General features: G+C 41.2%; 1 protein-coding gene across 11 annotated transcripts in view; it reads left to right on the top strand.

The window, feature by feature from the left end:
- Positions 1-24,981, top strand: part of ARID1B (AT-rich interaction domain 1B) — a 448,658-nt gene that overhangs the window by 151,282 nt on the left and 272,395 nt on the right. For 10 of the 11 annotated variants that reach the window (XM_027056567.2, XM_053222045.1, XM_027056571.2 and 7 more), the window contains exon 4: positions 14,933-15,043. The exons of the other annotated variant lie outside the window; for it this stretch is intronic. In XM_027056567.2, coding sequence (XP_026912368.2) covers positions 14,933-15,043 — 111 coding nt within the window. The remainder of the gene's footprint in view (positions 1-14,932; positions 15,044-24,981) is intronic. 11 annotated transcript variants of the gene reach the window in all.

Genomic DNA, 24,981 nt, shown 5'->3' with positions numbered 1-24,981 from the left:
TAAAGGAGAATACTAGTGCAGCCTTGGGTTATGTTTGAATTTTGAATCTCCTCCTTTGGTCTTGCTTACCCTCTCTGCAGTTGTCTTAGGCTTTGAACCATTGCTAGGGGGGATTTCCTTTTAAGTTTAAAGAGCTCCTGAGCACCTAAGGAGAAAACTTTTAAGTTGCTTTGAGGTCTGAGCAAGGCCCAGTCCTAGACTGATTTCTTTTTTTTTAATTTTTTTTATTTTTTATGTTTATTTATTTCTGAGACAGAGACAGAGCATGAGTGGGGGAGGGGCAGAGAGAGAGGGAGACAGAATCAGAAGCAGGCTCCAGGCTCCGGGCTGTCAGCACAGAGCTTGATGCGGGGCTTGAACTCATGAACCGTGAGATCACGACCTGAGCCGAAGTCGGATGCTTAACCAACAGCCACCCAGGTGCCCCTAAAAATATTTTTTAAATATTTTTTTCTTTCAATTACCAGAATCAAAGGAAAATAAAACTGGGACATTAGGGATTATATAGTAGTAACAGTATTTTTTAGAAAGATGTTTATTTATTTTGAGAGAGAAAGAGAGCGGCAGAGAGAGAATCCCTTGCTGTTGGCGTGGAGCCCAAAGCGAGGCTCCATCTCATGAACCGCAAGATCGTGACCTGAGCTTGAGCCACCCAGGTGCCCCAATAATAACAATATTTTTAATACTCACCTTACCTTAGAAAGGTGATGGAAGGTTCCTCCTGAGAAGAACAACCCAGAAAGCAGTTGGCTTGGAGTGTGGGGTAGCCTGGTCCTGGTTTCAGGCTCATTCATATGCTGTCGGGCATCTCCTTACCAGAGCATGGGGCATGTTTAGAAATGTGCGGAAGATCGAATCAGATGGCCGTGACCGTCTGCAGTACTGAGAGAAGAGGAAAATACTACGTCGCTTAAGAGACATTGTATTAAAAGCTGAAGAAAAACTTCAAACACATTAAGAGCAGGATTTAGTCTAAATATCAGGTAACTCCATGCCCTTTCCTGTGTTTCTAACTCATGAGCTTTCCAAGTTCCTTTCCTCCCCTTCCTTTCTTTTCCTTCTGTCCTTATCTCCATCAGTTCCTCTAATAGAGACGGAGTTACGGGATTGAACTAGATGTCCTGGCCCTTGGCTGCACTGGGGACGTGGTCTCTGGTTCTCTGCCCCAGTCACGCGTTCTCAGCTGGTGGAGGAGGAAGCCTGTCCCTTCATAGACTGGGACATTGTGTAGACCTCTCACATGCACCTGCGTGAGGCCCTTCCCCTTCCTGTCCGATACCCCTCCTCTGTCGGGAGTCAGGGATGAGGTTGAGGATAGAAAAGGATGTGCAACTAAAGTGTTGTCAAGGCTCATTCTATTTTTTACACAGTCATCTTTCCTTGAATTTAATTCTGACATGAGGGAGACTGGGGAATTTTTCTTTCTTGGGTCTTTTCTGTTCTATTCTTTCTTTTTCTTTTCTTTTCTTCTTCTTTTTTTTTTTTTTTTTTTTTGCTACTCTCAGCTGCCTTTTTGTCTATCAGTGCTCATTTCAATTTGTTAAAGTACAGAGAATAAACTACAACATAACTTATATGTGGCATTAAAGTTCTTCCTTCATTAATTTCTTTGATTTAACAAATTTTAGAGTAATAGGTTCTCTGTATATTGTGTTCCAGAAGATGAGTATCTGCAGATGTTTGAAATGATAGGGTTACTTTTACAATTTACTACGGTGGGCAACAACCGCCTTTGTACAGCCACGGTTTTCTACAGTGAAAAACAGGGGATTATCTGCATCAGAATCACCTGGTGGGGCACCTGGGTGGCTCACTCGGTTGAGTGTCTGACTTCGGCTCAGGTCAGGATCTCACAGTTTGTGGGTTCAAGCCCCACACTGGGCTGTTGCTGTCAGCGCACAGCCCACTTTCGATCCTCTGTCCCCCCGACTCTCTCTCTGCCCCTCCCCTGCTCTCACGCTCTTGCTCGCTCGCTCTCAAAAATAAGTAAACATTAAAAAAAGTCACCTGGTGTATTTGCTCAGTTCTCTCTTTAAAACTGTTCTTGGGGTCGTGGGTGGGTCAGTTGATTAAGTGTCCGACTTCAGCTCGGGTCACGATCTCAGTTCGTGGGTTCCAGCCCCACGTCGGACTCTGTGCTGACCGCTCAGAGCCCGGAGCCTGCTTCAGATTCCGTGTCTCCCTCTCTCTCTGCCCCTCCCCTACTTGCGCTCTCTTTTGCTCAATAATGAATAAACATTTTAAAAAGCCTGTTGTCTTTGGGGAACCTAGGAATCTGCATTTAACTTTATAGCCTATTCTGATGCATCCTAATGTTTGAGCACCATTGGAGAGCAGAAATACCAGCCACTGCTTTCCAATCTTTTATTTTTGCATGGCCCATGGATATTATTTCATTTTTTATTAACAACCCTGAGAGATCATATAGCAAGCAAGTTTTCCCTGAATGTGGTAGGGCTTGGGTTTGATCTCAATTCGACTTTAATCTAAGGGCTCACTATCTCCTTTACTACTGTTGATATATAATAGAGCTACATTTTGCTCCCCAGGTAGGCTGATATTCATGCCTTAAGGCCATAGGTGTGGGGCTTTCCATTTGTTAACCCAGTGTTTTTCAAGTGCATTGTGCATTGGAATGCCCTGGAAGGCTTGTTAAAACACAGGTTGTTGAACCCTACTCCCAGAGTTTCTGCTTCTTCAGTCTGGAGTGTGGCCTGATAATTTTCATTTCTGACAAGTTCCCACATGATGCTTCTGTTGCTACTGACCCAGGGACCGTCCTCGGAGAACCACTGTGTAAACTCAGTAGTTCAGAGTTGTTCGGGAATAATCCCAGGGCCCAGCACATTCAGAGGGTCCTCCCTCTCTTTACTGGGACCCAAGGATTCTCCAGCTCTGTGGTTAATATCCTGCACAGCAGGGGACTCCCAAGACCCTGGCCCCCACCATTTTACCACTTGGCAAGTATTTGGAATATCATCTTTGCTTTAGAGCAGTGGTTCTCAACCTTCGCTTCCTCTATAGAAAGGCAGTGGGAGGATTATCCTCAGAATGTCCTTGGGAATTCGAGGTGTTTGTTTTATTTCATTTTTTTAAGATTTTATTTATTTAAGTAATCTCCACGCCCACCATGGGGCTTGAACTTAAAACTCTTGAGATCAAGAGTCGTGTGCTCTTCCAACAGAGCCAGCTGAGTGCCCCAAGGTTTGCTTTAATGTAAATGGCTTAAGAAATAAATTTTGCTTTAATAAATTTTACTATAATTTCAATGTAATTGATGGTAATCCTAAATTTCTGCTGTTTTCTTTTTCCTCTTTTTTTCAAAAGAGAAATTTAGTTGACTCTTTAAAGGTAAAATTTTTCCTATAGTCACTAACAATACTTACTTGGAATATATATTTTTAAAATTATCAGGGAACCTCTGAAAAATTCAGATGATTTTGTTATTTCTTAGAGAAGGAGCGTCTGAATTCTGTTTACTTTTCATTGAAGATTAGTAAAGGTGAGGGGCACCTGGGTGGCTCAGGCGGTTGGGCGTCCGACTTCGGCTCAGGTCATGATCTCACGGTTCGTGGGTTCGAGCCCCGCATCAGGCTCTGGGCTGATAGCTCAGAGCCTGGAGCCTGCTTCAGATTCTGTGTCTCCCTCTCTCTCTGACCCTCCCCCATTCATGCTCTGTCTCTCTCTGTCTCAAAAATAAATAAACATTAAAAAAAATTTAAAAAAAAGATTAGTAAAGGTGATAGGAAGGGGACTCTACCAATGACAACTGGAATGGGGAAAGAGAATTAAGTTCATAGACCAAATGAATGATCCATTTTACTTCTTTTTAAAGGTTATTAAAGTAATACGTGCTCATGGTAAAAAAAAAAATTCAACAGAATCCTTTTTGCTTCTTGAGTTTTCAAAGTGTTACCGGTACAATGCAAAACAACAGCAACAAAGTCCTCTAGAGCTGGCTCTTGTTGTCTTTTGTTATGTTTTTTCTGTTACTTTTTCTTTTTTTTTTTTTTTTTTAATATGTATGTATTTATTTATTTTTGAGGGAGAGAGATACGGAGGGGCAGAGAGAGAAGCCCAAGCGGGCTCTGCGTGGTCAGCACAGAGCCTGACACAGGGTTCCAGCTCAGGAACCATGAGATCATGACCTGAGCTGAAGTCAGGAGTCGGATGCTTAGTTGACTGAGCCACCCAGGCACCCCCTACTTTTTGTTTGTTTTCTAGCCTTCTTTCTTTTTTGCCCTTTGGTAGTTTTAGCTTTTAGTCCAAAGGCATTTCAGGGAGAACTTTTTAAAAGTGATTCCCTGTACAGCTTTAGGGATGAGCTGGCAAGACAGGCATGAGGCAGGATCTTTCTGGCACCTTCCTTCGCTCTTTGGCGAAAACAAACTCTACCTGTTTATACAGCATATGGGTTTCATAAATTCTGTTTCAGCAGGTTGTGATCATGCCGTTTGCGTCCCTCATGCTACTCCTTTAATTAAAGCCTGTGTCTAACAATGCAAGGTGTCCTGATCAGAGAACTTTTTAGACTAGAGGCAACCTAAGGTTTATTGCATATACAATTTGGACACAAACTGTATTTGGGAATTTTTAGTAATTATGCTTTTATTTCAGTTACTTAGATAAAGATTGTAGCTACTCTGGTTTTAAATCTTTATGAAATTATGTTCTCATTACTGGCGAGTCCCATTTTTGATATTATTATCCCTCTTAGTTTTTTAGGCTTTAGCTTTTTGGAGGGTCCTTGAGAATCTGGTGAAAGCTAGGGATCCTCTTCCCAGAAAAATACATACACCACACAAAATCCGTCTTAGGGGAGTTTTCAAATCCCTTTCCCTCCAGCTTGAGAACTCGGGCCCTAAATGTGAGTTGCAGCCCTGTATGTCCAGGTCTCTGGCTCGTGTGCCTGGAGCGGTCAGCTCTCTGGTCCAGGGAGGAAGGGGTTTGGGATTTGGCAGTAAGAGTCAGCGGTCAGAGAGGATGTGAGGCCCGTGCCAACTCTGCTTCTTTCCAAAGTGGATGGTGACCTTTTTGAGCTGCTCCTGTGGTCACAGTAATAGGACCATTCCTGATAGCAGGATAGGTAAGGGCTGGATAGACTCATGTTCTACCTATTTTCCAACCATCAAGGCATGGTAAACCAGCTCTTGTTAATGACACAGCAAAATTTTCCACCAAGGATACTGCTAGGTGATGGCATAATACTCTAAAACCCACAATGTAGCAATTTCTTAATTATCAAGCTTTAATGAAAATACCACATTGTCTTTAGTCAACAGTTCTTACTTTGCAAGCTAATTTGGGCAGTGCATTAAAAATGGAGATTCCTGAACCCCAGCCTCAGGTTGAGAACTAGCAGCTATGGGGTGGCGTCCAGAAAATAGCCCTTGAGGGAGGAGCAGAGTGGGAGCGCAGTTAAATGTGAGGACTCTGGGGAAGGAGTATGTTGGTTCCCAACCCACTAATACTGCTTGCTAACTGATTGACCGTAGGCATGTTCCTCAAGCTCTGTGCCTCAGTTTCTTCCTCTCTAAAATAGTACTTCTTTCATGAGGTTCATGTCAGACGGAAAGACCCTTTTTTCGATGAATGAAGCACTTCGTGTCTGGCAAATAGTAAATCTCGAATGATTGTTAGCTGCCGTTGTCCTCATCACCATCAGTGCGATTGTCACAAGGTAAAGCCCCAGCGGTTCCATGAAAACTTTGCTTCTCCTTCTTCAGTGTGGTTTTTTTTTCTTTTTAATTTTTTTTTTCAACGTTTATTTATTTTTGGGACAGAGAGAGACAGAGCATGAACGGGGGAGGAGCAGAGAGAGAGGGAGACACAGAATCGGAAACAGGCTCCAGGCTCTGAGCCATCAGCCCAGAGCCCGACGCGGGGCTCGAACTCACGGACCGCGAGATCGTGACCTGGCTGAAGTCGGACGCTTAACCGACTGCGCCACCCAGGCGCCCCTTCAGTGTGGTTTTAAAGAATATAAATAACGATGGCTAACGTTTATTGAGCTGTAAATGTACCAGGCACAGTGCTAATTGCTTAAAGGTAGCCTCTCCTTTAATTGTTAATACAGCTCTTGGAGGTAAGTCCTCATGTCTTGGTTTTGTGGATAAGGAAGGTAATTCTTTAGGTAATAAGTTAAAGAGCTCGAGTTCTCTTTTAATCCGTGCGTGTGTGTGTGTGTGTAACAAAAAGCATAACTGGACGTTCACTGTGTCTCCTTTGGCTTTGTGATTTTTTAAAATCTATTATTAGTCGATTAAAAATCTTAATTATTTTAGTCCTTAGCTGTTGAGTATCTTCCTATTTCTCTTTGGTATTTTAGGAAATGCCATTTTAGCCACATTCCCCTTTGCATTCTGGGTCCCCTGTTAGTTTAGAAAGAAGTTCTGGTGAAAACCGAGAGAAGGCCAGGAGCTCTCCCAAAGTCTTACATGCCAGAGGACATGGCCTCCAGGGTTCCGGCTTGAGTAGAGTAGGGGAGGCAGCTGCTCTTAGTGGCCATGTTCCCTCTGTTCTCCAGCCCATTCAGAGCTCTTCTTTCCAGCAAGCCCAGGGGCCGCCCCAGCCTCAGGTACACGGGGGTCTTGTGCCAGGGCGGCGTCCTCCTCAACAGCAGGCTACAACGGTGGTGTTGATGCTGCTGTCAGTGATGATGAGACACATCAGTAAGAAAATATAAAGTCGCTTGTATAGGCCTGTCCTTTTCCTAGAATGGTTTAAAGTTTCGGAAATAATTATGCCTTTGAATTGGTAGAAAACGCGCAGCATTCTGAATCTAGCCGGATCTGTACTCACTCAGTGTGTGTGGCACATTCCAGGTTATGTGGCTTTACTTACCTGAAGTTGAGAATCTGCCTATGGAATCAGTAGCAGTCAAAATCATGTGAGCTTTGGTCATGTGATTTTTAAATCTGCTATCAAAGATTTTTGGAGCAAGGGTTAAAGGTCGATGCAGGGGAAAGTACTGGTATGGACTTAAGAGAATTAACGTGACTTACCAGTATCCTAAACAGATACTAATTGTCACGGGTGTGAAACGTCCTCTCAGCCCTTAGTCCCAGAGCACTGCACAGCTCATGTACATGAGCCCTGGGTGTCAAGGGCACGTTGTACCCTTAGCCTTCCCAGGTTAGCTCAATCCAATATTGATGTTTCTAGAGTGGGAAACTGAACCGAAAAATTTGTTCAGGGTCTCACAGCTAGTGAATAGTCTAGAAGTTGGAATTTGATCTTGGGTTTCTGTGACTTGAAGGTTCATGATCTTTGGAGGGGTTTGTGGCTGGAAAAGTCGTGTTGGAGGCTGGACCAAAATAAGGGTCAGAGTGTCAGTTTGGGGCCAGGGGTGCAGCTGGAGCTGAGATCAGGACAGCTTGATCAAGGGATGAAACTGAGAAAGGCTCACCAAGTCAGCAATCTGGGCAGGTTTGACCTTGGAGAGCTAGGGAAGACGAAACTGGCGAGGTTAATTTGGTTAAGATTACGGAGGGATTAAAAGACAGCTAAGGGTTAGGATTAAGTGGTACAGCAAACAGGTTAAAATGGAGGGGGGTTAAGAAAGAGTAAATGATCTATGTTTGATGGGTTTTCTTGGGAGAAGTTCTTGTAGTCTTGAAGGTGGATGCCCCACAGATGGTCTTTAATGCCATTCACTCTATTTTCATTTAAATGGAAAATATAAACATAAACAGGAGTAGACAGGAGCCCTGTGCACCCGTTGCTCAGGTTTTAAGAGTTGTACGTCCAGTCTCTTTGTACCTATACTCTCTTCCCTCACCTCCCAACCCCCACCCTCAGTGTTATTTTGAAGTAAGTCCCAGATAGTGTGTTGTTTAATCTGTAAATATTTCAGTATGTATCCCTGAAAGATAAAGGCCTTTAAAAAGGAAACATCAACATAATACAGTTATCACATTTAAAATGCAAATTTTCATACCAATTATCCAGTTTTCCTGTAGCCTCACAAATGGAATAAAGGTTTAATTTATGTTGTAGGATAGTTTGAATAAAGATCTAAGGTCCAGTCTTAGAGTTGGTTGATATAGTCTCATCTCTAGGATTTTCCTCCGTCTCCATCTCTCTTCCCCTCTCTCCTTGTAACTATTGCAACTCATTTGTTGAAGAAAGTAGGTCATATGTCTAGTAGAGGTTCCTACAGTTTGAGATTTGCTGATTGATTCGCTATGGTTTAGCATGTTCTTTGGTCCTTTTTATTTCCTATAAATTGGTGGTTAGATAGGCTTTATCAAACTCATTATCATTTTTTTTTTTTTGGCAAGAATATTTCATTACTGGTTTGTTCATTAAGGAAGTATAGAATGTCTTGATTTTTCTTTCTTTTTCGATGGCACCACTGATGCTTACCATAGTCTTTTTCCTCTCTCTCAATTGTTATTATTATTATTTTTTTTTTACTGCATTCAAGACTGCCAGTGACAAACAACAAAATGTGTTTTGTAGCACATTCTACCAGGCAGTGTAGCTGTTACCATGATAAATATTCTTGGGCATGAGCCCAAGTTTTGTTCGGTTTTAGGTATTTGTCCTCCTACATTTATTTTTGTATTGCTGTGTCTAATTCTAAGTGTAAGCTTTTCAGAACCATTCAGTCAATCATTCATTCACCAGCCCCTTCCTGAGTACCTGTCTGCACTTGGCACTGGGAACCCAGGAGGAAGTAAGAGGGCAGTTCACGAGATACACAAACAAATAGTTAAAATACAGCATTGTCAATTCTTCAGGAGGAGTACATCTGAAGAGGGTCGTTGTTTGGGGGCATGCTGGAGTTCATTTTTAGCAGGCTCTTGAGGACAGCCAGATGCTTTGCAGATCCAGAAAGAAAGGCACCCCTCCGGGACCAGGACGGACTGAAGAGCTGCACGTGTAGACACGTGGCATCCTGAGAGCTCGGGAACAGTCGAGGGGGTGAGGGGGTGAGGTGCGGGCTTGCCGGGGGAAGACCCAGCTGAAGCTGGGTGCCAGCTGGAGGGTGTTTGCCGAACTCTCCTGTGCCAGACCAAAGACCGCGGGCTTCGTTCTGTAGGCACTGAGGCCTTTTCCAAGCAGTAGGGTGCCACGACCATTTGAATTTTAGCCAAGTCAGTTCTGGTGGCGTAGTCGGCCACAGGCCATAATATAAAGCGGCTCAAGTACAGGGCCTGGCAGTCGGTGGGGGAAGACGAAGACTGTGGCCTTGACAGTGACTCGATAGGTCTGAAGCTTGCGGATAGTGAAAGATATGAAAAGGTGTGTGGGATGGCTCTGAGAAGTCCCCTGTAGATGGGGCGGTGACCGGACAGAGGACCATCAGGTTGGAGGACGAAGAGGAGAGTCCTTTCCCGACGTGATGTGTGGAAGGGACTTTACCCTCAAGTAGAGATATTCATAGTGCAGTTAAAATATGTGGGACTTGAAGTAGAGGAATTGTCACCCCAAGGGATCAGCGTGGAGTAGCTGGGGTAAAGATCCGAGCGACGCCAGTTTTCGGAAGAGCCGAACTGGCCGAGGAGCTTTACGCGAACATAATGCAAGAAGGCGGCGCGGGTCTCTTTCTGTCTTTCCTGTCGACCTGTGGACTTTATTCCATGGTCATGGTAGAGAGAGTAAGTAGTCTTAGATTCAAATTTGCGGAAGTTTTAAATTTTAATATTTATTCACAGTATTGTAATTGAGTATTTTGGAAGTATCCCACATATAAAATTTGTAAGGTTCATAATTTTTGAAAGGGGAGTTTAGGAGAATATATGGAATACCTTAAAAAAGTTAAAATTATATTAAATAGTTAGTATGTAATAGCGTGTGAGGTTTCCAGTGGCCTCCGGAGGACGCTTAGGAAAGAAATGATTTGTCCATCACATGGAGACACTATCCAGTGCTTAGATGTTAGCTGTGCAAGTCACTTAAGGTTTTGTTTCCTCATGGTAAAAACAAGATGGTGGAAGGGACTATCTCGGGGGTTTATTGTAAAGGTGGGCAGCACACAGAACCTGTCACAGAGCCCTGCCTGCAAATGTCAGCTGTCTTTGTATTTCCTTCAGCGTGTTCCTGGGTTGGCGGAGGGGGTGATTGTGAACACCCAGTATGAAGTGGGTGTTTTATAGACTTATATTGCTTTCTTTTGGGAAAGGATATGTTAAATTTTTTTACCTATACGCTAAAACTTAGGGAGGTCAGTGGCATGCTAAGTTTCTTGATCCGAGTCATGATTTCGTGTGACTGGTAACCCTGTGTGGCCATCAGGCCTGCACCCTGTGGAGGAGCCCCAGTCCTTCTTCCCTCCCACGACAGTGTCTTATATGCCATTTCTTTTCCCCGTTAGCAGTTGGAATTGATGGTGGCAGTTCCAAAAGCAGGGAGAAAAAAGGAGCAGGAAACTTATTCTGACCTAGATGTTGCAGGACGTTACGATACCATTCCAATCCTGTCATCTCACTCTGGATTATTGCAGTAGTAGTAAGTGGCCATCTTTGTTCTTGGTAACACACCTGGACTTCATGCGATTATTGGAGAAACCTTTTTAAGTCACCCAAAAGTCACCATGGTTTCTAGAGCGGTTTCCACGGGCTCCTGGCCTCATCCTCCCGCACCCTGTATACCATTTGTGGGTGTGTGTAGGACCCTTCGCCCCGTCTACTTCTCCATCTTCCTTCGGTTTCTATTCTGCATGCTCTTGAGTTTTTGTTCTCCTTTGTGTTACTGTCTACCACTCCCCCTGCCCCTGCTCTCCTGCTTTTTATAATGGCTTCAGGCATGTCGAGAGTTAAGATAAACATTTTTAGTGAAGCTTCATCCTGTTCCAAAATGATGGCCTTGAATGTAGACCGAGAGTCCCTTTGTTAAGAGCACTTTGTTAGATTCTGTCAAAAATTTAAAGGTACCAACCGTCTGGCAGAAATGCTCCTCGTGGAGATTTATGCCACAGAAATACTTCACACGAAGATGAACGCACGTGGATTTTATCATTGTGTTGTATGAGGTGGGGAAAGATTGGGAGCAACCTAACCGTCCATCAGTAGGGGACTGCTTAAATAAGTCACAGTTCTGACAAATAATGCGGTACTCTGTAGCAGGACACAAAGAATAGACATTTAGGGGCAGATATGGAATGAGCTGTATGGTCTATTGTTAAGGGACCAAAAACATGCTGTGTATAGGAGAAACAAAGGAGAAAGGATTTAAATTCACATTTACACTTGGTAATGCATTGAGTGGTTGTGGAAGGATAACCTTGTGGAGGGCATCCTGTGGAGGAGACAGTCATTCTTTTCATTGTTTATCACCTTGTATCTTTTGAACTCATACCATGGGAGTATTTTCCCTTTTTTATTTTTTTAAAGAGTCCTTGACATTTTATTCTACGTTTTCTTTCAAGTCTTGTGTTGCCATTAGTACTTAATTCATTTCATCATAAAAGAAGACAGGAGCACTTGGGCTCTTGGCCTCTACGGGACACCCACGTGATAGTTGTGATCTTATCCTTCCTTACAATGTAAGTGGGACACGAGTGTTTTGTACCTGCTCGTGCTTCACACTGTAAGATGTTAAGTACCCAGCAAAAGGAGTGTTCTCTCCTGGGCATTCAGCAGACGCCTACCACGTCTGTTAAATACCTAGGTGAACACTTGTGGAACAGATGCGTGCGTGCCCCTACCCGCAAGCTCTTTTCACAAACCTTTGTTGTTTCCTGAGTCAGTCTCCTTTTTACCTTCGACTCTTTGACTCATAACATAAAGAGGGTTAAAACCAGAATCCATCAATGGGTAAAAGTTTGTGGGTGTGACGAAGAAAAATAATATTGATAAAGAACTCTGAAAGGGTAAACCACATTCCGCACGTGTGGTTCTTTTGCATTGCAGAATTATTAGAGTGAGATAACTCTTTTAAATGGCCATGGCCTTGCATATGCACGGCAGATGAATGCAGAATAATATGTGTGTAAACTAGCGTGCACACTAGTGTGCACGGCTTCAGATTTGTAAATAACCAGAGATGGCAGTGATGTGTTAAAAATGTGGGGCGCCTGGGTGGCTCAGTCGGTTAAGTGTCCGACTTCTGCCCAGGTCATGATCTCATAGTCTGTGGGTTCGAGCCCCGCATCTAGTTCTGTGCTGACAGCTCAGAGCTTGGAGCCTCCTTCGGATTCTGTGTTTCCCTCTCTCTCTGCCCCTCCCCTGCTCGTGCTCTAGTCTCTCTCTCTCAAAAAAAGTAAACATTAAAAAAAGTTTTTTTAAATGTAAGGTTGTATCTTGTCATTTGTTTATAAAATGTAATGCTGAACACATTATTTCCTGATACTGACATTGCCCTCTTATATTGTCTATTAAATTACTCATTACTACTACTCTTCTTGAGGTGAAAATAAGTGCATACTAGAAAATAAATATAGCTCTGAAGGGGAAAAAGCTCAGGTTTGTTATGGAATATAGCCTTTCTATCTTTATTAAAGCTGCCAAATGTAGACTTTATAGTCCCAGGCTGATTTATATACAGATGATGATTGTTTTAGGTTAAACCTTGGTACCTTTTCTGGATGTTTCCTCAGTTAAATTAATCCTTATGTTTCAACACAAATTGAGGCAGAACAAGTTCCCGTTTCAGCCATTCTCACTAAATTTTGTTTCAGTTTTATTTCCAACTGAATTTAATAATTGAAAGCCTCTTGTGGTTAGGAATAGTGTTTGAGACTTTGGTGGGATCTAATTATTTTGAACTTTTAAAGCCTTAAAAAGTGAAATGCAAGGCCATAGTAAAATTTTCTGATAGCTTTCCTAGTCTATTAGTTCAGTGCTCCTTATTTTAGAGGGGACAGTATCGAAATTGAAATGTGTATTCATTACCGCTGTAATGGTCTCTTTCAACTCTTTTAAAAATCAGTTCATTTAGCTACAAAGAGAAAATAAAAAAAATTTAAAAGGCTAATAAGCATAGGGCATGTGAGCCTGTTCCTGTTTCTTAACTGAAGTTTACTAAAAAAAAAGAAAAAAGAAAAAAGTGCCTGAGCACTGCCCATAAAGTGTGTGTGCGCACACGCGTGTATTTGAGGAACTGGGGGGGGGGTCTGCTCATTTGTTTGCCCATTGTGAGGCTGTCCAGCACCTTTGTGGGGTTTTTTGTAACAGGGTGAAGGCCCTGAATGGAGGCCTTGTGACCCACTTGATTTGAAATCCTTGCTGTTCATCTAAAGGCGCCTGCAGGGCACCCAGCGGGATGTCTGTGTGACAAGTGGAGGTCTGGGGTCCGGAAGAGCCGGTGCTGGGGGCAGGGGGGTGGGCAGCGAGAGCGGTAATAATCTTTCAGCCTTGGCTTTTGTCCCCCACAGCCCAATTGTTCCCCTCTGCTGGCAGCCAGATTGAAGAGACCCTTTTGGGTGTCCTGGATGGCATGTGCTCACTGAGGCCTCACCTCACTGTTACCAGATTAAAACCTGGACAACTGGGATTTAACTCTCTTACAAAAGCATAGTACTGACTGGGCATAATGCATTCCTTTTAGAGGTTAGATATTTTGATTAATTGTGTGTGTGTGCGCGCGTGCGTGTGTGTGTGCGTGTGTGCGTGTGTGTGTGTGTGTGTGTGTGTGTGTGTGTGTAGATTTATTTAAAGGACAGAAGGGTTGCTTGGGAAATGCTGTATTGTAGGCATGCTCTTACCACAGAGCCTGTTTAAAACCAGTGCTTGGCTACTTAAATCTGGTTTGTACAGTTTGTATACTTTGTAGTACTAGCTATTGGTCCAAAGTTTCTTGGCTTAAGAAACCATGTAATTTTAAGCGTATACTGTGTGAGAAAGGGGTGGGGCAGCAGAAGCTTTTTATAGGGTTTCAACTAATAAACATTAATTTTTAAAGTAGTATTTTGAGGATTTAACAGGAGAAGTAGAAGTTGTATATAATGTTTCTTTAATACGAACACTGACAGGGAAAGGGAGAGAATTTTACTTTTAAGTGGTATTTTCCATTCTTTTTTCCCTGTCCCATCAGAAACTGGTTCTTCAGCTTTCAGCGCCAATTAAGACATGCTGTAATAAGTATTTTACATTCTGTGCTGCTGTTTGACTTTGGGTGCAAATGGTGGTAGAATGTTTAGTAGCTGAGCATACATAGTTAAACAGCTCGAGATTGGGTATACAGTGAGTTTGGTGTGGTGTGGTATTTGGTTTCTATAATAGTATTTCAGTATAATACTGAAACCATGCTGAATACCTCCTGGAAAAGTGTTCAACAGGATGCCAGAAAGGCCATGTTAATGATAAGTTTCTCAGACCTCAGCAGGTTTTCTGGGTGTGTTTTGTTTCCCTACTGCTGTTTTATTCTTGATTGTGCTTCTCTGGAAACTATGCCACGTGAACATATGGAATTCTGTACATGAGCGTTTATTGGTTTTGTAGAAACCCCAGGATACCGTGAGCTTAATAATGATGTTGTTTTGTGGGTTATCGAGAGGACGTACTAAAAGTCAGTTGATAATAAAGTTTTCATTAATTATGTTAACATTTTCAAGGTAACGCTAAAGGCAGCTCAGCTCAAATCAGAATTAAACAATAACACGAACTTTTGGTTCGCTCTGGTTTAAAGAGAGTTTGGTCGTAGCTTACCTCCTTCTCCATCTTTTACTGACTGTTACCTTCCTGCAAAACTCAAATATGGCGTTTAGTTTGTATGGTCATGATAAATTTAGTTGTGTGTGCATATATACATATATGTATACACACGCGTATATGTATACATATGTGTATATAATGTTTTTTGCTCTTGACGATTCACTGCTTTGTCATTTGCTTCTACTTTTGATAAAGTTACATGATAGCTAGAACATATTTCTGTGTCTGCTTAAATGTAATGTAAATTGATAGTTTGTGATAAGCCTTTGCTTCATTTTGGTTACAACTTCATTGAGATATTTATGAAGTGCTTTATATTTGTGTTTGTTTAGGACATGTCTCAGGAAGGCTATGGAACTAGGTCTCAACCTCCTTTGGCTCCTGGAAAACCTAACCACGAAGACTTGAACTTAATACAACAAGAAAGACCATCAAGTTTACCAGTAAGACATTAATGTGCTGATTTAGAAATGTAATGAGTTAAAGATTTTTAAAAAGACCTGTTACTTTTGCTTGTTCTACTTTATATTAAGACTCAGGGGAGAACTTTCTAGATGTCAGATGTATTTGTGGTTTATTAATTTTTTAGGGCTTTATTCTGGATAGGTCTCTTTCATCTGGAAGTATCTCTGGGTCCGTTTGCAAGGTTTATTACTCAGCTGACGGGTTTTGTGGCAGAAGGGTGTTTCTCTCGTACAGTTGTGCTTTGCCTAGCCTGTTGCTTTCTGTAGTGACACAGAATAGAGGTGTCTGTACAAGAGTTAAATGTGAAGAAATTCCCACTTGGCAAATGATCACAGCTGATGAACGAGATAAAGCATCCGGTGGTAGCATCCCAGCTTCTGGGGCTAGATGTGATGAGAAATCACCCAGTCCTTTTCTACCCAAAAGAAAGCATCTTAGTTTAAATTTGGAAAAGGCGGACTTTATTTCCACCAGCAAATTCAGTATGGGGATGGAGATACATATTGATTAGGGTAGTGGCCAGATTATAGGGAATCGTGTTGTGTTGATGCCTGTAAAGAACTTGTTTTTTTGTTTTGTTTTGTTTTGTTTTTAATGGACGATAGCCTAATTCAAATGAGGTTTTCCTTATAAACTAAAAGAGTACATCTGTGCAAATCAGTTTTTATATTTCTTTTTTATTAAAATATTTTGATTTGAAGAATTATTATTATTGCTTCATTTTTGTTAAGTTTCATTTAAGATGGGAGTTCAGGCTAGCCAGGATTTTAATTTGAATTTCCAATGTTTTACATTAAGTAATATTATATTACTTGTAAGCGTTCGAGGACTAGCATTTGTAATCAGCGTTCTACATGACATTTGCCATGCATGCTCTACCCGTCTTTAAGTCATGTGCAGCCTTAGAGAAGAAGGTAAGTGCTGGCCACAGGGTGTAGAGTACCTCTGAAGCCGATGAACATGTTTTTGACGTAATGTTTTAGCTTTTACATCCGTGATGGGAGGTGGGTGAAATCGGTTGTGGTCATCTTCTAGTCGACGCCGGGGTGCTCACTGTCTAGTTATTCGGTTTTCGAAAGAAGGAGAGGTGATGGGTTCTGCGTCTTGCGTTGTAAGCTTTTCTTCTTTAGCGGACACCTGAGCTTGGTGAGCGTGTACGCGTGTGTACGCATGCAGGGGAGCAGCGCTGACAAACGTAATGTTTGCTGGATATTTGGAAATTAGCTTGCGGTTTTCGGAAATTTCAGTGGACTCATGGGAAGCAGATGGACAACGAATTCCACTTTTTTCCCTCCCCCAGCTTTTTATTGTTTTTAGAGAAGCCCAGCTTCGTAGGGGTGCCCCTGGCTGGTGATGTGATGTGTGCTGTGCTGCAGGTTGGAAAGGCTGCTATAAATCGATACAGATTTTTTTTACGTAGTTAGAAGAACAGTTGGTGGCGTGCTGCTTTCTTTGTATCCACTGGAACTTCGGAGTCGTTCTCTAGGCTCTGCTGCTTTTCGTGGCTCTGCACGGAAAGGGGGTGTCGACGCTCAGCTGGCTCTGCAGCACCGTTAGGGAGGGAATGAAATGCGGAAGTCCCAGAAAACCCGATGGAAGAGTCGGGCTCTGGGACGGTGCTTTTTAAGCTGAGTGTTGAAAAGGGGGCTGACAGCATTTTGGGAAGTGAACCGATCTGTTCATCAATAGTTCCAAGTTTTTCTGAATTGTTCTATTTGAATACTTTTAATGACTTGCTTTCTTCCTCCATCTTTTCCGTGTCTAATTTGTAAGAGGATTTACAGTTAGCTGCTTAGGACACAAATTTTCTTACGTGCTAACAAAAAAAAAAAAAGAGAAAGAGAGAGAGAGAGAGAGAGAGAGAAATATGCCCCGTTTGGTATTTTCTTTCAGTTTTTGTAACTAACTCACAGGTAAATAAGATGCTGATTGATGCAATAACATTTCACTAAGCTTTTTTTTAGAGAACAAACTTTCCTGGTTTTGTGGTGAGTATATGGAAGTGTCAGTTACGGAATGAAGGACAAACCATAGATCAGCTGGTGTACCTAGCCACCACCCTCCCGCACCTGCTGCCAACCTGTCAAAACGAAAATTGGCTCTATTTAAATGGATTTTAGCATGCCACTTTTCTTTTAACAGGCATCGTTTGTGTAGAAAGTTTGCGTACAGGCTTGACTAACGCGTGTTTAGCTATGTTATACACAATTAAGGTCATCACCGTTTGGGGGCAAGATTTGTTGGTATTCTCCATGGCTCTAATATCATGTATTTTTAGTATTACCTCTTTTAAGTAGTTTAGTTCTCCCACTTGGCTAAGTTGATACTGTAGGTACCATGAAACTATATTGTGATTATATCTGAATTTGCTGTTCGGTAATTTGTAGATTTATGCTGCATTTTTGATTCATGTGTCAGTGATACAAATCTTGTCTTTTAAAGGCAACCCATCGTATGTGTAACCTGTAGCTTATGATTTGGAACTAAGTTGTGGGTCTTCCCTTTACATTTTAAAAAATGTGGTATAGGATTCTACTGTATGATTGTTCAGTCTTCGTTTATTATGTATGTGACTATTAAGAAGGAAATTCTCCAGTAGTCCTTTCTTAATCTTTCTGATTATATTGGGATAGCTTTTGTAATATTTTCTGTACGTGTGATCTTTTCTTTAGCATGTTTGTTATGCAGTTCAGTTTCCATTATGAGAAACCAAGGTATTTCCAGTATCCTTATGCTAGATCTGTAATTTGATATCTCAGTAAGTTGTCCTCCCACCGTTGTTTGAACTGGTATCTGTCTGTATTTGCATGTCATTAAATTCTTGGTGATCTTCAGGAGCTAACGCAGTTATGTTTTCCAGCTGACTTAGATCCTGAGATCATCCACGGTAAAGCAAATACCTCATAAATTAATACTTGTCCTCTTGTTGTCTTGGGGCCATGACCAGTGATATTTACTTATCACTTAATTCCCTCAGACTTAAGCTCAGAACAAATCTTTCTTAATAATGTCCACTCACTGCTCTCCCTCTTAATCAACAGCCTTTCCCCATTGAGTTGCATTAGCTTCCATACCTTGATATTACCATTATTAACAATTCTTAGCATCTAGTAGGTATTAAAAGTAGCTTGCAGAACTCTCTCTCCTTGGAATATTATCACTTAAAATTTGAGCACATTGGGTAGTTTTTCCACCTCTAATATTGATATGAAAGGAAGCCAGCATTTAAGCAGAATACACAGTGGAAGGCCAGAAAAATGCTACAACTTACTAACGCTTTATTTTATAAACATTGAGTAGATCTCAATGTCTATTTTAAGATAACCCCTCCAAATATTATTTAATACACTTTTTTTGTTGTCTTTTGTTACATTTTCATTGCTTGTGCCATTTACTGTTTATCTTTTTATTACACTTATTTTTATAGCTGTCTTGGCTCCCCTGTTAGAATAGGATCTTTTCAGAGTATTTATGATGTTTATTCAGTAGTATTTTCCTAATAAGATTTTAGGTAAAAACTTCCAACCACGTTCTTCCTCCAGTTTCAGAATTTTGTTTTCATTGCTTAAGGGATTTTTTCCAAGGTATCAAATTGGTATCAGTAGAGCCTATGTTCTCTGATGCTCCTGAGACTAAAGGATTATAATGAGGTATCTGTATTAGCAGGGTGGGTTTTTCCTTAAAACTGTTTTATTATAAAATGACATTTGACTTGAACCTGGTAGCCTTAAGCTTCTAGAGAAGAAGTGGGCACTTTTGGATAATTGAGCTAAAAATAGTGTGAAAACATTCTTTTCTTAGTAATACAGGTTTTTTAATTGTAAAAATAAATAAATTGACGGGAACGATAATAATAATTTCAGTAAGTGCGGCACAGATATGTTTTTTTTTTTTAATTTTTAAAAAAAAAATTTTTTTTTTCAACGTTTATTTATTGTTGGGACAGAGAGAGACAGAGCATGAACGGGGGAGGGCCAGAGAGAGAGAGGGAGACACAGAATCGGAAACAGGCTCCAGGCTCCGAGCCGTCAGCCCAGAGCCCGACGCGGGGCTCGAACTCCCGGACCGCGAGATCGTGACCCGGCTGAAGTCGGACGCTTAACGGACTGCGCCACCCAGGCGCCCCGATATGTTGTTAATAAAATGTGTATAAACATGGATACAGGGAAGTAAACAAACAAAAGGTTTGATTTTCTCCTTCCAAGTAAACAGCGTTTTCCCCTCCAGGGATCTGAAGAGCTGTCCTCCTCAGGTTGGCAGTCAGTGATCTGGTTTCTTCTTCGCAGAGGCCTCCCACCAGTTTGTGTTTCAGATAGTAGGCCCATTATTCGGTTTGCCTCAGATGCAGAATAAGATCAGCCCCATTCTAACAGACTTTGAGAAGGCCCATCAGGTCATTAAAAATCTCCTTCTGACCCTTTCTTCTTTAAATAGGAAATATCTAAAGAGGTCGACCTAAAAAGGGATTTTTGTATCTTTCAGAGTTTAGTAAAAAATCCTAAATGTCGCGTGGAACAGTGCTTATGGCACCTTGGTTGAAGTTTGCAATTAGAAGGGAATATCGAGGTTTAGATAAAACATATGTCTTTTGGCCCTTTGTGAAAGGAAGGAGGTAGTAAATGCCGGTTTTTCTTTGAAATAGAGGGTGTTAAACAGGATATTGGAAGCCTGAAAGGGGATGGTTGGAAAACTGTTATTACCAAGAATATTCTTTGGGGGTTAGGTATTAGCAACAGAGCCTACAATGATCTGCCTTCCCTGAAAAAGAAAACCCTGTGTGTGTTTGTTTTTTAAATCTTTAATGGCACTTACGTTGGATAGTGGTAAAAGGTCGTGTACTTTGGCAGCATATATGAATATTGATGATATGTTAATAGGGACATTTTAAGTGTTGTAGATTTGATAACACAGTTCCTGTGAACAATCGGAAACTGTTAGAAAAAGCTAGGTGAAGCGTTCTTTAACTGGGTTTTGCTTTTCACTAAGTTTTCAACCCAGTTGAAAACACAAATTGTTAAAGTGTTCTTAACCTGTTAGGTGGCAGGTTTTTGCAAAAGTTGAAATCTTCCAGGTTAGAATTAGATGTTTGGCTGCTGAATGAACTCTTCCCAAACTTTTTTTACTTGTATCTTGAACTTGATTTAAATGGGTTTCAGTAAAAGGTTAAGAGGATAGCTGTCTTCCGTTGATTGATCCTTCTCAAATCATTCTGAACATTTAAAAAATTGTAAGTTGTTGTCACTTTTTTCAGTATTGAAGCACTGATAATTCCTGTGTGTAGCTGGCGACATCAGCTGTTTGTGAGTGTTTCTAAATGTTAGTAGAGTCCGTGGAGTTGGGGAGTTAGGGAAGAGGTGACCGGTGAGCAATCATGGAAGGGAGCAGGAAGTTCTGTGATGGATGGAGCCTTGTCAGGTAGAGTATCTGAAGATACCCCTTCATCAGTGGCATAGTTTCCAACCTGAAGGTACAGACACATTTTGATGTCTTGGCAAAGTTTTAAGTGGAACACGCAATAGTTGGAATTCTTAACGTAGGATTTACCATCTTCTCAAACGTAATTTTAGTAACTGGTCTATTCCATATGGAGACCTTAATTCTTTTTGGATTAAGGTTGAGAGAAACACGTGAAGACCTTACTTGAAAGTTCGAATTTAGGAAAAGTGGTAGTGACTTTGACAAACGTTATTTTCCAACATGGCTCATTTCTTTAAGATGTGATGTTCTATAATTTTATCCCTTAGACTACATTTGTGATATTGGCAGTCATTTTGAAAATAGAGGATAATACTTGAACAAGGCAAGAAGTAGTAGGAAGCGGGAAAGTAGGTTTCTCCTTCTTTCAAAACAATCTTCCACTTAAATGTTTGTTCTGTAAATGAATACCCAATAAAACCTCACCAGTTTGGATTTCTTCCAGGTAAAAGCAGGTTAAATATATGGAAAGTTTGAATAAATTAATATTTAAAAAGAACTAGAGTTTGCTTTTAAATAACTGAAGTGTTTGTGTGCAAAGTGTTTCTAAATTGAGATCTTCAACCCTGTTGAAATAAGTGGATAATTCTAAATTTATTATAGCTGAGATATTTGCTTAGTGGCAATATGTTATTTTAAAAGATTCGTTTAATTTTTAAAAACACTGTAAGCATACCCCCTGCAAACTTGTTCACATAACATTCTAAAGGTTTCCATTTAAAGTATGGGGGAAATGAATTTCAACCCATTTTATGGGACTGTCAGTTCTAAAGAAATTAATGAAAGAGTGCTATAAAAAATAGACACTGGACAAAATTGGAGATGAAGAGAGACTGAAACATAACTGATTTGCAGGATATTGGTTTTGATAATAGAAAGATAACTATGATCTATAGTTGATAAATGAGGCTCATTAAGTAAGGGATGAAAAATGCAGATGTTCCTGGCTGATAGAAAAGTCAGCATACAGGATTTGCCCTAACAAATTGGCGACGGGAAGGTTTTGAGCCAGCTTGCTACTCTTCAGATGACCTGGGGGAGGCTGTGGAGCCTTCTCTGTGGCCCCACAGGCTGGGCGCATACAACTCCCAGGTGTGTCCACAAAGAGCCACCCAACCACACCTGGACACATGAGCCTCTCCGACAGATGAGCTGTCTCTGCACACAAGGGGGAGGGCAGTCGTGTTTGTCTTCAGTATAAAGCACAGAAAAACGGCGTGTGGGAAATTCTTGCATGGGGGCTTGGGTAGGACAGGTGGTCAAGCCAAGCCGCACAACAACTTCGGGTTTTAATTTTAGTTTTTATGCCAGGACTGACGTGCAAAGGTACCTTTTCTCATTCGAGCCTGCCGAAGGCAGGCGTGTTGAACTAGAAAGCCTCCTTCCTCCTTTCTTCAGGGTGCTGGTACCCAGAGGGGTCAGTGGGCTTCCCCCAGTTCTGCAGCCATGGCCAGGGTAAGGGGTTGAATGCGTTTTACTTTGTGCTAGCCAAGTTAGGTGGGAAATAGATTTTAATTTACAAATTTCCTCTTTGTAGGTAACTGAAGGCATACATGTAGGTTATATAATAAGAGCTCCATAACCAGCAGGAGCTCATAGTAGCGTTTGTGGACTGGTTAATTGCTTTTATTTTTCTTTTTGAATGGAAGTAACTATTTTTGATATTAACCATCAGCTTGGGAGAGGAAATAAATACATGTAGAGAGCAAAATTTTTTATTCTTCCCTTACAATGTAGGGTTTTAGAAGTGTCTCTCTCTTCCTCATCTTTTTCTTTTGCCTTCTTTCTCTAAATTGTTGTAAAATAACTGAATGGTCTTGTTTTCTTTTGTTTGGGTCAAGAAATTTTAGCTGAAAATTGTTACTGTGTGAAAGAAGATTATTGACTCAACAAGCCTTCAATTTTCCGTGAATAACACTCCCACCCCCTAGCTTCAGGAACACGCCGTGCATGCATTCTATTTTAAAATACAGACTGTAATTTAAAACAGGCAGTTTGATGCCCCACTGAACTTTGTTTAAGCCTGGAATAAAAGAGGGGGAAAAAAAGCTTTAAGCTACAAAAAAGTGACTAAGCTTTCTCAACCACTTTTCTTCATAATGCATTCTATTTAAGAAAAAAAAAAAAGCTGTCAGGTACTATTGTTGTCTCCTTCTACAGGACCTAAATTTTATCCAATGTTAAATTGTGGTGTGTGTGCCTTTTCACTTTATTTCATTATCAAGCTATCATTTGAATTTTTTAAGTGTTCAGAGCAGTGGTCCTGTGCAGTGGAATCTGCGTGCATACATTTGTGCATTTTGTCCCTGTTCAGTGCATGTGAGAACATTAATTCAAAAATTAAATATATAATTTTTAGCATTCAGTTATTGATAGCTAATTTCCTAGAGTTCTCAGATTTATATAGCACCTGATTATTAGACCAGAAAGATAGTAAATAATATTATGGCTAAATATTTAGATCAGATTATTATAAAAATGATTAGCTGGGAGTCGTTTAAATCATTTGCCCTTTTTTTTCCCTCCCAGAAACAAAATGAGCAGCTTATGATGACTCATATGGTAGGAATGATGACTTTATTGTGATAAAGTAATATATTTTGGCCTGGATACCTGTTCTAATGATGATGGTGAATGGCAAACAGGACTAAATCTTTGTCAAAGTTCTGGCTCGCGTATGCCCTTCAGTAATGACGTCTCCAGCAATGGTTTCCCTCCCATTTTTGGGTGCAATTTGCTTTTTTTTTTTTAATGTTTATTCATTTTGAGCGAGAGAGAGAGAGAGACAGACAGACAGACACACAGAACTTGAGTGGGGGAGGGGCAGAGAGAGAGAGAGAGAGGGAGACATAGACTCTGAAGCAGGCTCCAGGCTCTTGAGCTGTCAGCGCAGATCCCAACGCGGGGCTCGAACTCAGGAACCATGAGATCGTGACCCAGCCAAAGCTGGACACTTAACCAACTGAGCCACCCCGGCGCCCTGGGTGCCATTTGCTTTTGAACATACTTAGGGATTTGGAGTTGCATGATTGAGTCCATAGCTTTATTATGCAGGTTATGGGAGAGCCACAGGTCTTCTTGTGGAGTCTGTCCCTAACTTCTCTGAGATTGCAGAGGGCTCCCTCTCCCTGCTGTGGGATCAGTTTGGTACTTTGACATATTTGAGTGTAGCGAAGTTTTGGGAGAAGGAGAAAGGTTTATCTTGAAAAGTTGAGAAGTACATGTACCGGATATCTTTATGACCACCTGGTATAAAGTGGGAGGTAGGAAAAAGAAACAAAAAGGAAGCCGCAGGACAATGAAATCTTATCTTTGTAATGCAAAGTCTAATGCCTTTCCCCACTGGATCAATGGGAACCCAGTGGAGACCATTGTCTGAACCAAAACAATCAGCAGTTGGTTTTAATTTCATGCTGGTGTAAGGACGACCCTGATGGCCTGTATCTGAGGACTCCAGTCACTTCTGACACTCCAGGTTTACATCTGTGTACTAAAAAGTAACTGAGTAAGCACCCTGTGCTTTTTAAACTGAGATTTATCACTAATGGAAATATTAGCAACCCAGGGACATGAAAACCACCATTTGTTCTTGATGAACCCAAGTCAGTTTAATGAAAAATGTCCCCTGCATTTTGTGCCCCCTCCCCCCTTCCCTCCCTCTTTCCCTCCCTGTCTCCCTCCTTTCTCTCTGGAGCTCCCTGGTTTGATCTGGGTAGAGTGGTATGTCACAAGTCTTCCTTTTACTTGGTATTTTATTACTAATTATCTTTGTCAAAGCAGAGTGGTGTCCCCTGAGACAATGGTACATAAGCTGTGCCTGATCTACAGGTAAATGACTTCTCTTAAAGTCCAGAATGAGCGAGCACAGCAGTATTCTGCCCCCATCTTAGACTTGTATCCTGATACTGATAATTTTTTTTTTCAAAAATTTCTCATTTTTGAAAGGTAGGGATCTTTCATCAGTTTTTATTTTCACCATGGGTGTGGGTGGTTGAGAAGTACAGTGATTTAGTTAACACCTTCTAATGACCCCAAAAGTATGTGATTGGTCTTTTGTTATTATCTGTATCTGGAGAAAATTTGGCTTCAAAATCATAATAATTATGTGTAACAATTTATTGAGCACCATTTTTAAAAGTCTTGGTTTACATAAATAAAACTTTCAGTTAACTAACACTGGAAACTACTAGTAAAAGAATAGCTATGCCCAGAGTCAGGGGTCTTAGTGAATGTCGTAGGCGTGAGTTACATGTGAGTTACATGAACTTTAAAGACATGCCCTTCTTGACATGTATTTTGTCTTCTCAAAGCCAGATCCCACCCCATCTTCTATTTTTGAAAGTCTGGTACTTTCAGGTTACCTAGACAAGTGAATTGTTCCCTGCCTTTTATTTATGCAAAGCCTTTATTTTCAAAATGCCTTCATTACCACTGGAGGCAG

This window comes from Acinonyx jubatus, chromosome B2 (assembly GCF_027475565.1).
Source record: "Acinonyx jubatus isolate Ajub_Pintada_27869175 chromosome B2, VMU_Ajub_asm_v1.0, whole genome shotgun sequence".
NCBI classification, from domain to species: domain Eukaryota; kingdom Metazoa; phylum Chordata; class Mammalia; order Carnivora; family Felidae; genus Acinonyx; species Acinonyx jubatus.
This window is presented reverse-complemented; position numbering and strand designations above follow the sequence as displayed.